This window comes from Thamnophis sirtalis, unplaced genomic scaffold (genome assembly GCF_051295495.1).
Source record: "Thamnophis sirtalis isolate CommonGarterSnake01/CBP01778 unplaced genomic scaffold, rThaSir2_p1.2 scaffold_3, whole genome shotgun sequence".
NCBI lineage: Eukaryota > Metazoa > Chordata > Lepidosauria > Squamata > Natricidae > Thamnophis > Thamnophis sirtalis.
Genome location: NW_028261383.1, coordinates 75,294,624 through 75,307,990, shown reverse-complemented (window position 1 = coordinate 75,307,990; position 13,367 = coordinate 75,294,624). Strand labels below are relative to the sequence as shown.

The window sequence follows — 13,367 nt, the reverse complement described above, 5'->3', positions numbered from 1 at the left end:
CTGGCTAGTCCTTTCAGGAATTTTCCCATTGCCATAAAGTCAAGCTGATCCGAGCAATTAAAAACAACCGTCTGTATAGCTAAAGCTTTCCCCAGATCCTTAGTTGTCTCTGTTTTGCCTGTTCCAGCTGGTCCTGCAGGAGCACCTCCAAATTTCAAATGCAAGGCTCCAGTCAGGGTCAGGTAGCATCTGTAATAGGAATTAAATCGTTTTCAGAATTCTGGAAGTATCTTTTTAAATTTTCTAGATTGAAGCATGTATTATTCATAAGCCAGCATTCTAAAGAACTACCTTCTATGCTTATACTGTAAAAGTGCAATTTTAAATCGTTCATATGTAAATAGCAACATAGCCTAAGATGATACATATAGAAAAGAGTTCTCTTTTATTTTACTAAAATGAATACAATTATTTCATGAAAGAAAAAATACCAAAAGGGCTGAAAAGCTTCTCTGATTCATTCTGACTCTTAATTTGATGATCAATTAGAGCTGAATGAGGTTAGACATGATTCAATTGATCCCTTGAGAACAATTAGCATTTCAGAAATCCATTTGACCCTCCTCCAAAGTACTAATAATCAATGCTATGCCAATCTTCAAGCATAAGACTGTTTTGAAACAATACCCACAGTCTATGCTATCCCCCCACCCCGCACAAAGAGTGTTTTAACTGTTCTGAATTAATTAGGCATTTCCATCATTCCATATTATCCACAATAGACCACTTGCTTAAATTGCCTCTACCAACATTACTGACAACTCAATGACCATATCCTGTTCAACTTACAAAAGATACAAGCCCCTTTTTTGCACATATATGGATGCTACATTATCATAATTAAAGAAATATATCTTAGCACTGGTTTGCGTTTGTGTAATAGCTTTTAGCAGGAGAGGCTAATTTTCTTTTTATGTACTTGTATAAATCTTAATTGTACACAACGTTTAACTATAACGGGCATGTTGAGATAGTCTAGATTCCATTCCACTGTGGGATGAACTGATTAACCCCAAGTGATTCTTGCATCACAAACTTTTCCCTAGATTGTCAGGAGAAAAAGAAGAAAAAGCAGCTCCAAAATTCTATTGCTGTGGGATTACTGAAGCAAAGAGAAAGGGCACTCTGGCCCTGTCCATTGAGGAAAGAAACAAGTGTAATCAATTCTGGCTGGATGTCTGCAAGAATACCATGAGGGAAAGATTGGTCTGATCAAAATTGGATAGAAATGTCAGTTTATAGCATATTATATTGTTTTGGCCTTAAACCCCCTAACTCCCAATATTCTTCTTCCCTTATGTGTCTTTTTTTTTAAGTTTAAAAACCTGATAGTGGAGCCTGTCTCTCTTTTATTAATTGATGTGAAGTGCTTTGAGAGAAAGAATTGTCTGAAGCACAAGATTAAAATATTGTAAATAATTAACTTTGTTTCCTATCTGATTCATAGAAATTTTGAAGGCTTTCACACCTTAACTAAGGATTAATAAACCTGGGCTGCAAAAGCCAAATGAGTACTGCAGAACAGTAAAGAAGCTGGATTTTTCATATTTATTTATTTATTTTATTTTATTTTATTTTATTTATAAAATGTATTGGCTGCCCATCTTACTATAGAGTAACTCTGGACAACTTACAGCTACCTATATAGTTAAAACATAAGTTAAAATCAGACAGTAAAATCAAGGACACGTGGGGAGGGCTGGGGCAGAGTAGGGGAGAGGTGGGATCTGTTATTACTCAATCAACCACCTCCATTGCGCTGTTCCCCCACTGAGGCCCCAAACCAACTGGCATAGTCATGTCTTTAGGCCCTTACGGAAAAATAGGAGTGTTGGGACCAACCTCACATTTGGGGGCAAGATGTTCCAAAGGATAAGAGAAACAACAGAGAAGACCCTCTTTCTGGGCCCTACCAGCCAGAATAATTGAGATAGCATGCCTCCTCTGCTGGCATGAATGGTACGGGGCATTCCCATTGGGATGAGACGGTCTCAAGTAACCTGAACCCATGTCACGAAGGACTTTGCGCCCATTTCATAATTGCCTTGATTTTTAACCCCACAAATATTGCTGATTTACTTGTTGGTCTTTTCCTAGGTTTCTTTTTTATGCTGTCTCTAAACATCCTGAAACCCTATTAATTGTTTTCTGTGCTGAACTTATCTTCCTCAGTTGTATATTCACATTAGCCTCACCTGCTCTTCAGGCTTCCTACTTCTTTGAAATTCTGAACACATCCTGCTATCATCTTCCACAGCACATTTGACTGCAATCAATTTTTTATTACTTTTTAAACAGCATGCCGTTAAGCTTCACATCTAAGCTCATCAGTAAATCACCGGTTTCTGGACACATAATCCTTAGTTCAACTTTTCAGTTTGATTTGGCAGACAACTCATAAGAGACAGCTCGTCTAGATTAGGATATTGCAGACAAAACATAGCTTGGCAATGAGATCCGTTCTTCGTTGTTGATGCTACCAGAAACTGATGCCCACCCACAAGGGCAGTGCTGAGCTGAACTTGGATGAACTGGTGTCAAGTTTGGGCAACAAGTCAGTTGGTACATTTTTGCTACAACTAATGTATCAACAGCCACATACAATGTTGAACAATGCTAGGACATCTCCCTGGAGGTGACGTGTTGGTCTTGCCTGGTTCAAGGGCAGAACTTGCTAAAGAAGCCAGGTCAAACATCATAATTAAACACTGCTCCAATCAAGATCAGCATCTTGACTGGATGCAGTCATGAGCAGTAGACATGCTAATATGATATAAGGTGGATATTGTGTGCATACAAGAGACACACTAGAAAGGTCAAAAGTCTAGTGACATTGGCAAAGGATACAAAATAATCTACTGTTTCGAACAACAAAGGCATGGCTATCATAGTAGGCACTGATCTGCACAGCCATCTTGTTGAGGCCCATTGACACTCTGACCATCTCATGTTAACTGTCATTGTACTGCTGCCACATATTTTCTTGGTCTATGTCCCACAAACTGAATGTGGTGGAGAGGAGAAATAACAGTTTTGGATGAAAACTGTTCAAGGTTGTGTATCTACCTGCCTACAAGAAACCTGCTGTTTCTCTGCATCTAAACTGACATGTCACAATTGTCATGGTGACAATCACATTTGTCATGATGGCAATCAATATGGTATGGAAAATGAGTATGGAGAGTGAGTCCTGAATGTCTCCATAGCAAATGACTCACCAACATCAGCACATTTTTCAAAAAGTATGACAACCACTATGCCAGCAGCAACCACAACAGCTAGATTTTACTGTATGCAATAATTTGATTTCCCCACTATCATGGGTGCAAAGGTCATTCCATCCAAATGCCTTACCCTGCATAAGACACTTATGTTGATATGAAGTTTAGTATGCATTAAAAGAATGACAGCAGAAAATCCAGAGAAAATCAAATGGTGGAATCTACAAGGCTGCGATTGTTGACTGCATCACATTTTCTCCAATCACTTCAGGCTTGATTGACATAAGTTCATGACTGCTGCTGCGAGAATAACCCTAGGCATTGCAATATTTATTGATGTGCAGTATTCCAAAATGCTGTTCTGTAGAGGGTTCCTGCATATAACTGGCTCCTGACAAATTACCTCGTGGGTCAATTGATGACCGACTTCACCCAAAGTCACTAACAAGTGCCTTGATTCAGATTTATTCATTCAGAACTATGAACATATTTAATTGTTTGACACCAAAGGAGTTACTATACCTGTCAGTAAGAGGAGTGATCACAAGGCGCCCACTATTACCCAAGTATTCATAGCCATAAATAAATTCAGCATTCACTGCCCGAATGTATAAATCATCTCTTGTCCAGTAGTACCTAATAATGCATTAAAAGTTAAATTGAAATACATGGCTGGTACACTTTATAGTACAACATTTCTGTTCACCTGGATAGATTTCATTTATACTAAACAATCTTCTCAGAAATAAGAATGATGCTGATGATGGGATAATTAAGGGGATGTGTGTTGTACTAGAATAATGACCTGAATAAAAGTATTAGAAGGTAAAAACACAGAATAGAAGGAATATTTTCAGACCATTAAAAGTATGCTCGACCTCTCTCTTTCTCTCTTGTTCAGTGTACCTCCTACTTAAAAAGAACAATCCTTCCATACTACTAGCAATTTCTAATAACATCACAGGTAGGAGGAAATCCCTCACCTGAGCTGGGAAATCCATTCAAAATCATTTTCACTCATGACATTTTCCTCAATAAGTTTAGCTGCCACATCCTTGGCATGAACTTCAATCACAATGAGAGCTGATAACACTCCCCGCTGCATCCGAGACAGTTTACCTCGCACAAGTGCTACTAGGTCACGCAGCTGTGCAAATAAAGCAAAACAAATCAGGCAGTGCCTTTACCCACTAAACTGCAAATCTACTTGATATGCTCTAGCCACCTCTATATTGATTTCATAAGAAAACTGTTGTTACTTAGGAAACAGGGGTGGGGGAAAAGAATCTTCTCCTCAACTCACTGCTCATGTTCAAGATAAAAAAAGGGCCTGATTCTTCTATTCTATGTATTTTAATGGATGCAGAATTGAATGTTTGTGGGAATGGAGATCAGATATCATCATGATATTCCTTTATTCTGCTCTTTTCAACCATCAATTTCTGGATTATTTTGACAGTAGTTTTTCAGAGGAAATGAGAATAGACATAATTTGATTCTAGACATGCATGCTGATATATTAAACCCTATCTGGATTTTATACATAGGAAAAAGCAAGGAAATAAGCTGGAAACTAACTGTTCTAGTAGAATAGAATAGAACAGAATAGAATAACAGAGTTGGAAGGGATCTTGGAGGTCTTCTAGTCCAACCCCCTGCTTAGGCAGGAAACCCTATACCATTTTAGACAAATGGTTATCTAATCTCTTCTTTAAAACTTCCAGTGTTGGAGGATTTACAACTTCTGGAGGCAAGTTGTTCCACTGATTAATTGTTCTAACTGTCAGGAAATTTCTTAGTTCTAGGTTGCTTCTCTCGATCAGTTTCCACCCATTGCTTCTTGTCCTGCCCTCAGGTGCTTTGGAAAATAGCTTGACTCCCTCTTCTTTCTGGTAGCCCCTGAGATAGTGGAACACTGCTATCATGTCACCCCTTCTTTTCATCAAACTAGACATATCAATTCCAGCATCCATTCTTTATATGTTTTAGCCTCCAGTCCCCTAGTAGCTTTATTGGTCCCAGAAGTCCAAACTATTCAGATTCTAAGGCCAAAACCAGCACTTTAAATTTGAACCCAAAAACCAATGAATAGCTATTTGAAACATGGTATTGTAATTTGAAAAATATCTGAATAGGGCTAGGAGAAGACTACTCTAGCAAATAACATGAAAACCAACTTTTCATTGCAGAAATAATGTAAATGGAAATATACAATTAACTGACAATTTTTACCTGAGCACTTAGCTGTGGAAATAGCCTGGTAGACAAATCTCCAGCTTCTAAAGCTTCTGATACTTCTTTTGTCCAGTATGTTTGACATCCAGCTATGGTCACCTGGCCTGGCCAATCTAAGACCCATGTGGTCCGCGGTGTCTTTCATTAAAAATAGATCACTTTTATTGGTAAAAAAATTGGGTAATTTTCTTTCATCTTCATTACTATCCCATAAGCATGATATAATCAATTGTAATTTACTGTAAAACATTTATAACAGCATGTGGCAATGTATAGAGGGTTCCTTTTGGAGATAGACAAGTACATTTTTCTTAACATTTAGAGCATATACATAAATATGAAAGCTTTTTTAAAAAGTTAAGATCAGTTCTGTGATATCACAAGGATAGAGATTTAAATCTTTTTCACACCACTTTCTTGTAGACACTAGCCAGCTAATGAGACTAAAATCAAATCTACACAACATTACAAATGTGGCTAGCAGATTTTGAGATGATAAGAATGACAAGGAAGCCTCACCTTCAGTAGATCTCAGCCTAGTATGTTCAAAAAGACATGAAGCTTAAATGTACTCCTTGGATCAATAGTGCTTTTAGAAACTTAGCCTGCATCTTTGTCCTGGAGAGCCATTTATCAGCTCCATACAATCAAGAATACTTCAGCCCATGAAATTCAGCTGGCAATCTCATTCTAAATTTGTAACTTCAATCAGTAAATCCAATCAAGTTGTACTTGATTGTAACTTCAGAAGATTCAACAGTTGAGAACATAGGAACAGTTAAGATTAAGAGCCCCTCTCGGATGGAAATGAGCGTTTAAGAAATATGAAATATAAATAAATAAATAAGATTACAGTGCAGCAATTTGTGCTGTCTCTCTGTTATCTTATAGATATTGATTATGACTAATAAGTTTCAGACCAATACATCTCATTTCTTTCCTCCTTTATTGTGTCACACTGTCAAATACATTCCTGTGGTTTTACTACTGGTAAGATAAGACAAGACTGACAATATACAGAGGGGGGTTTCTGAAAATTGCTTTCAGTTTCTTTGACTTACCTTGCAAATCTTGAAAATATATTTTAGAAGCTATGCTAGCCTTTTTTTAAAAAAATCATTTTCTGCTAGAAACAGGGCTTGATATTTGTGGAGTTTTATGTATTTCAACATTTTTAACAGTCCCTAACAAGACTAAAAAACTAAAAATCTAATACCTAGCCTGGCCAATCTAAACCCACTTAGTCCAAGGTATTTTATACCATCTATGCTGACAATCATTTGGCTTACTTCTGCAATCCCCATACAACCTGTTTAAATAACCAACAAAAAAAAGAGGAAAGAGGCTTTTCTCAAAGAAGAAATAGGTTTTTTGAAACATAAATAGAAGGCAGACACCAAGACACATTTATGTTCATATTAAGAACCAAGAATAGGGTGAGAAAACCAGAAGGTTATTAAAATTCACACCGGGAGTTTATCAGCAGAGATGGGAACCTTACGATAGCACAAATAGTGTTCGTTCATTTTTACATGAATTCTGTACAATTATAAACAAGACACCTACATCTGGGTAAACTTTAATTGCTCTTTCAATATTGTCCCGCACACTAGCCTTCATAATTTTCTCAACTTGCAGCAGCCAGTCTTCCACATTGCCCGTAGGATAAATAGAAGAGAAAAGCTCCACTTCTTCATCTTCTGCAGAATACATGTGTGTAATCTGCAGATCTTCCTGAAAGAGAAGCTAATGAGGAAAAACACAGCATGAGACTGACAACCTTTCTTCCATTCTTGCCTTGTACAAAGAATAGGTAAAGATCTTGTTAACAGGAAGGTATTTTTTTTCCATTTAATTTTACTTTCTAAATAGAGAGAAATATCTTCTGATATCACAAGCATGCTCACATAGTATACCTATACGTGTCATCCAGTGGTGGGTTTCAAAATTTTTTAGAACCTCTTCTGTAGGTTTTGGCCTGCTTTGTGGGAGTGGCTTGGCAGCCATGTGACTGGTGGGAGTGGCTTGGCAGCCATGTGACTGGTGGGAGTGGCTTGGCAGCCATGTGACTGGGTGGGCGTGGCCAACTTGTAAAATGTGGTGAAACTCACTTAACAACGCTCTTGCTTAGCAACCAAAATGTTGGCTCAGAAACTCTGGCACTTGAAGCACGTAAGTCTTAAAGCTATCAAGTTACAAGACCCTTGCACCCCTAACCCTTCAGGGAAAAAACCCCCAGGGGTGTTCAAACTTGACAGCTTTAAGACTTGTGGACTTTAACTCCCAGAATTCCTCCTCCAGTCATGTTGGCTCAGGAACTCTGGCATTGAAGTGTGCAAGTCTTAAAGCTGTCAAGTTACAAGACCTTTTCACCCCTAACCCTTTAGAAAAAACCCCCCAGGAATGTTCAAACTTCAGCTTTAAGACTTTAAGGTTTAAATAGGATTCTTAGAGAGGGGCGGGGCGATTAGTGAGCCAGCCAGTCAGTGAGCGGTGGGCGGGGCACATGTGGTGCAAACGGGTGGGGAGAGGGAGCTGGAACCGGTTCTAAATGGCATGGTAGATTTGTGAAACCTCTTCTATAGAAGAGGTTAGAACTGGCAGGAACCCACCCCTGGTGTCATCTCATAACTCACCTCAATATGTAGGATTTCTCTATTTGTTTGCTTCTTTGTTTACTCATGTATTTACAGTTTAAATATCTAAGTAACTATCACTGATTTGGGGTAGTGTAGAAACTTTTTAAAAAGACACAATGTATTTAAAAAAAGGAAAGATAGTTCTAACAGGGGAAGGCATTGAAGGCGCTGACTGTATCTCCAGGCATTTGGATCAAGTGGGAAGATAAGGTCTGTTATTACTGAAAGTAATTTATGCTATTGTTTATCCCTGAGTACTAATGAATTATTTCTAATGGGTTTATGTGATTTAAGCCTGTGAATTGCTAGCCATCACATATGTGACATGGACAGCTATACAAACCATATAAGCAAATTTGTCTGTCTGTATACGTGACCCAACAAAAGGGCGAACGACAAATCCGCGCCTGACTAAACCGCGTCGCTAAAACCGCAATGTCATCAACGTGCCGACAACAGCGTGGCGACAACAGTGCGGAGACAGAAAGCCGATTTAACTTAAGGTTAGGGTTAGGGTTAGGGTTAGGTTTAGCGTTACGTTTAGGGTTAGTGTTAGCGTTATGTTTAGGGTTAGGTTTAGGTTTACAGCGCGCTTTTGTCGCTGCACTGTTGTCGGCGCGATTCAGCACTCATTCGTCGGAGCGCTTTAGAACATGCGGTTTTGTCACCACGGTTTAGTTGGGCACGGTTTTGTCGTTTGCCCTTTTGTCGGTGAACCGTCTGTATATCATCCATCCATCCATCCATCCATCCATCCATCCATCCATCTACTACCCTATAAATATATAAAACTTATCCCATTGTGGATGCACATTTGATTCTAGTTCAAAGTCAGAGAAAAAGATAGGCCTAAACTTAGTTGAAGCAAAAGAGAACTGAGGCTGTTTTCAACAGGATCATGGTGTTCCAAAGGATAGATATTATGTTAGGGAAGGCATAACTTCTGGATATTGTAGTATAGCATAGTTTGATAGATGGGATGAAGGCCATGTCAAAATTGTCAAATCTTATTGGATTGGTAGAAACAAGAAAGGAAAGACAAATACCTAAACCCTATGTCTTATAGGGATTTGTAATATAAACCATCACCTTGAAGTTGTACTCAGAAACCTACTGGGTAACAAGAGCAACTTGTGTAGGAGGAACATTACATGGAAATAGTGAGGTAAGCCTATAGATACTCATGCCACTGCATTCTGGACTAGTGGTAGCTTCTGAGTGATCTTCAGGTGAATTCATTGCAGTATTACACATATGAGGTGAGTAGGGCATGAATGAAGGGCTCTCAATTTAGGAAAATGAGCAATCAATGCTCAGGACAAATCTGCACAAAGGCCATAGCTGCCATCTGCTCTTTCAAACTCCCAAATTCCAAACCAGTTGTGCCATTCAGAAATAAGAATGGAAAATCCCCAGAACTAGAAGGTTTGTGGATACAAAGCCACTTGATCCTGCAACAGTTGATCTTAAGTCAGTTCCTCCTCATCAGACCGCTAGAGATGCCAAGGCCTGGGGCTAAACCTTGAGAGCATAATTTTCCCATGCAATGTTTACCCGTGCAATATTCTCAAAACACTTGCGGAGGTGAGGCTGTACAGCTGTAGGATCTTTGGTTTGAGACAGTATTTCTAAAAGTTCATCATCAGAAAGGAAGTAAAATCTGGAAAGGAAAAAGATTCTTGTTTGTCACAGGATTCTACAGCACAACATGATATGGTACATTAGAATGCAATTTTAAAGCCTTGGATCTAATTCCAGAATCGATTAATTTCTAATGCAATCCTTCTACTGGGATTCTAAAAGAATAAATATTCCTTTTCTAAGAGGAAAACACTGAAAATGTAAGAATACCAAAGAGATTAATCCAGGATATTATGAGAAAATTAGATCCCATTATTCTTTTATGAATTCCCAGTGAACTTTTTTTTTTAGAAATGATTATTGCCTGATGCTATTCTAAAAACTCTGGGAGATGTAGCATCAGTCTTAGAGGAGAGGACATTTTTCTCTGGGTAATAAATCTTTTTCTTTTTTCCTCCCTCTCTCTCTCCCTTCTTAAATGAGTAATACTCTGAATGTCTTACAGAAAAGAGACTTCAATTAAGACTTGTCTCAGAATATGAGTAAATCTTTGTCTAGTGAATTGAGCACATGGGAATGAAAGCTGATGCAAAACCTCCATACATGAAGCTCAAAATACATGCTACAAGCTTTCCCAGTCTTCTTTTCTATTGCTCTATATTTAAATCTCAATTACAATAATTTTACTCCTGAGGTTATACTGTAAGTTTCCTTGTTCAACATCTCTTGTCTCCCTGATACAAAAGCTGAACAGCATCCAAACATACATTTCCTTGAGTGAGAAGTGAGAATGACAGGACATCTTTAAGTAGGAAGCAAGAGAGATCCGTCACTTTCTTTTCTGTTGCTCCTGGGTGTGTGTTTAAGTATTTCAGATCATACAATTACCTTGGGAAAGCTCCCCTCTTAGTCTCCAAGTATTCACTTAGACCTTTCTGCACCAGATCCAGTAATTTATTACATTCCCTTAGCTTTTCCAATAGCCTTGGGTCCGGGCATACATTAATTACCTGGAAATTGACAGATTAACACAATTGAGCAAGCAATGAAAATTGTAATATAATTTTACATTGCAGATTTAATTTCAGTCATGCACTAATAATAAAAATGCTGGTGTTATGTTACAACAAAAAGGGCTTAATATTGGGATGAAGCAAAATTACAAAGAACAAAGAACAAAATGAAGAGAAAGAGTAATGCTCTTCAAATCTTAGTTTGCAATCTCTATACCTTTGGTCTCTGTATTTAAAGAGAGCAAATTGATATTCAAAAGTAAATAAATTATTTGGAAAAGAAAGGAGAGAAAAATGGGTAGTAGGAAAAAGAGAAAAGGAGCTAGCTATCTATCCTCAAGAAAATGTAATCCATGAGAGAGTTTCCACCTAGAACTATGATTTTAAATAATTGTTTGAAGGCTAATGTTAACCATAGAATACCCTATTTGAATCCTACAGCAAGACGATGAGAGCTAACACTGAATAGAAGAAAGGAATATATTTGTGAATAGGAGAAAAAAAAGAAACCGAAGTAGAACTCCCAAAACATGTCTTAACCATGTCTCTTCTCAGATGTGTACATAAAGGGAACATTTAAGCTGTATAACTATAGAAGTTATGGAGATTGTCAGTCATCCAGGTCATGGACTGAATTGAAGAAGCTTTTTGGATGAAAAGTGAAACGTCTTCAAGGAAAAGCAAAGAAAATAAATACAAAAGTTCTTTATTTAATTTTGCTTATCCCAAAATCAACAGGACTCCTACCAAAATTCATTAACAATGGCCCACAATAAGGTGCAAATTCAACAAGGAACAACAATTCTTAGAATTTGGGCAAGGATTAATTTGACCTAGTGTCCTAAACCTAAGAAACATATTACAGACGTGTATACATTGATAAGACTGAGTATTTTACACACTACATTTAATACATTTTAATATACTTCTTTAAATGTATGCAAAATCACCTTTTAAATAGCATTAAGCTTTGAACACATCCACATTATCATGGTTTTCATCCCCCAATTTCCTATGACCAGTTTGAATCCAACCTGTTGCTAACCTTTAAAACGCCACAAATTCCAGGAGCTAATCAGTGCTCTTTCCAGTAGACCAGAGTGCAGACATGTTCCATCATTTATGTCTTAACCTCATGTTGTGTGGCAATTTCTCAAAAAGAATATTAATGTATTTGTCATAGAGGGGGAGCTATGAATAAGGCTCTATTTCTTTGTAATATTTTAAAGATCTTTGAAGTAATAGTGCCTTAGCAAAATGTTATTGTAGTAAATTTTCTACATGAATGGGAAAAAGACTGAGCAGAATGGTTAACATGAAGAAATGAGGAGATAGGAGAATTCCAGCCAATGAGAGACCAGCACATCCATAGACTCTCTGGAGAACAGCAAAAGGAAAGTAGCTGTTGGGCATTTTCAAATACACCAAAACACAGCTTAAAATTGGTTGTTTCTTAAGCATTACTGATATTGTGGAATCATTAAAGTTCAGAGATAGCTTTAAAGTGGCGTAGAGTCTTTTCGTAGAATTGCCCCATGCTAATAGTTATAACCTCACCTCTCTGTTCTCATTGGCATTCTTCATAATCTTTCTCCACATCCTCTCCATTGTCTGGTAACGTTTGCTTTCCACAGGTAATTGTCTATTGATGTCTTCCGAACTAAAAATGGGTTCCAGATATAGCCAGGAACGCTGGCAAGTGAGCCATTCTTCCAAGACATCCTAGAAATAATATGTCGTATAAGTGTCTATGTATGAAGATAGATAGATAGATAGATAGATGATAGATAGATGATAGATAGATGATAGATAGATGATAGATAGATAGAATAGAGGGAGGGAGAGAGGAAGGAAGGAGGGAAGGAAGGAAGGAAGGAAGGAAGGAAGGAAGGAAGGAAGGAAGGAAGGAAGGAAGGAAGGAAGGAAGATATCCCCCTAGAGGATATTTGCTGTTTATTCAGATTCATACAATTCTGTTTTTCACAAACTGCTTAAGACCTGGTTTTTCTCCCTGGACATGAGTTAGGATGGCGTCAAACTTTTGGGGTTGGTTATTGGCTTTTGGAATTTTGTTTCTGGTTCAACAATCTTGCTTGCATTTTCTTGGCATTTTTGTATTTTAATTTTTATCTGTAAGATGCCCAGAATTCCCGTGGGGTCGCTAGCTTTGACATTGAAATAATAAATAAATACATTTATTAAACCACTTTGACCATAGTTAAAGGCCACCGCAATGCATAAAATTAGAACTTGGATTATACGTACATGGAATCATAGATAGATATTTATATCAAGGGACTTGGTTTTGAAAAAGGTAAAGTATCTTTAATCTTTAGAAGACTTAGGAGAAAATGGCTCATATATACTTTTTAATATTAAAGACAGCAAACAGTGACAATCTTCTGTCAAAGAAATGGTTTCTAATTTTAAGATACTCTATTCTCACCCTTCTTATAGAGCATATTCAGCACATAAGGAACGAAGAAGACATAGACTTCTGTTATATGAATAGAAGTCTACTCGTGTCAAGTTGAATTTAAATATACATTAGGACATCCAAAGAGATCTCATCCCTTACTGCATGCAAAATATAAATTTTGGAGAGAAATTTGCAGCTCAAATATAAAATATACACTTACATCTCAAGAAGAGTATGGTATTTGCTCTAGATCTGGCTT

At 37.5% G+C, this 13,367-nt stretch overlaps 1 protein-coding gene across 1 annotated transcript in view; it reads right to left on the bottom strand.

Annotated features, from left to right (window-relative positions):
* Positions 1-13,367, bottom strand: part of DNAH1 (dynein axonemal heavy chain 1) — a 179,468-nt gene that overhangs the window by 92,457 nt on the left and 73,644 nt on the right. Inside the window, exons 22-29 of the mRNA XM_087709198.1 lie at positions 12,247-12,411; positions 10,565-10,686; positions 9,650-9,755; positions 7,023-7,202; positions 5,454-5,594; positions 4,205-4,368; positions 3,744-3,857; positions 1-189 (exon numbers count right to left, since the gene is read on the bottom strand). Coding sequence (XP_087565324.1) covers positions 1-189; positions 3,744-3,857; positions 4,205-4,368; positions 5,454-5,594; positions 7,023-7,202; positions 9,650-9,755; positions 10,565-10,686; positions 12,247-12,411 — 1,181 coding nt within the window. The remainder of the gene's footprint in view (positions 190-3,743; positions 3,858-4,204; positions 4,369-5,453; positions 5,595-7,022; positions 7,203-9,649; positions 9,756-10,564; positions 10,687-12,246; positions 12,412-13,367) is intronic.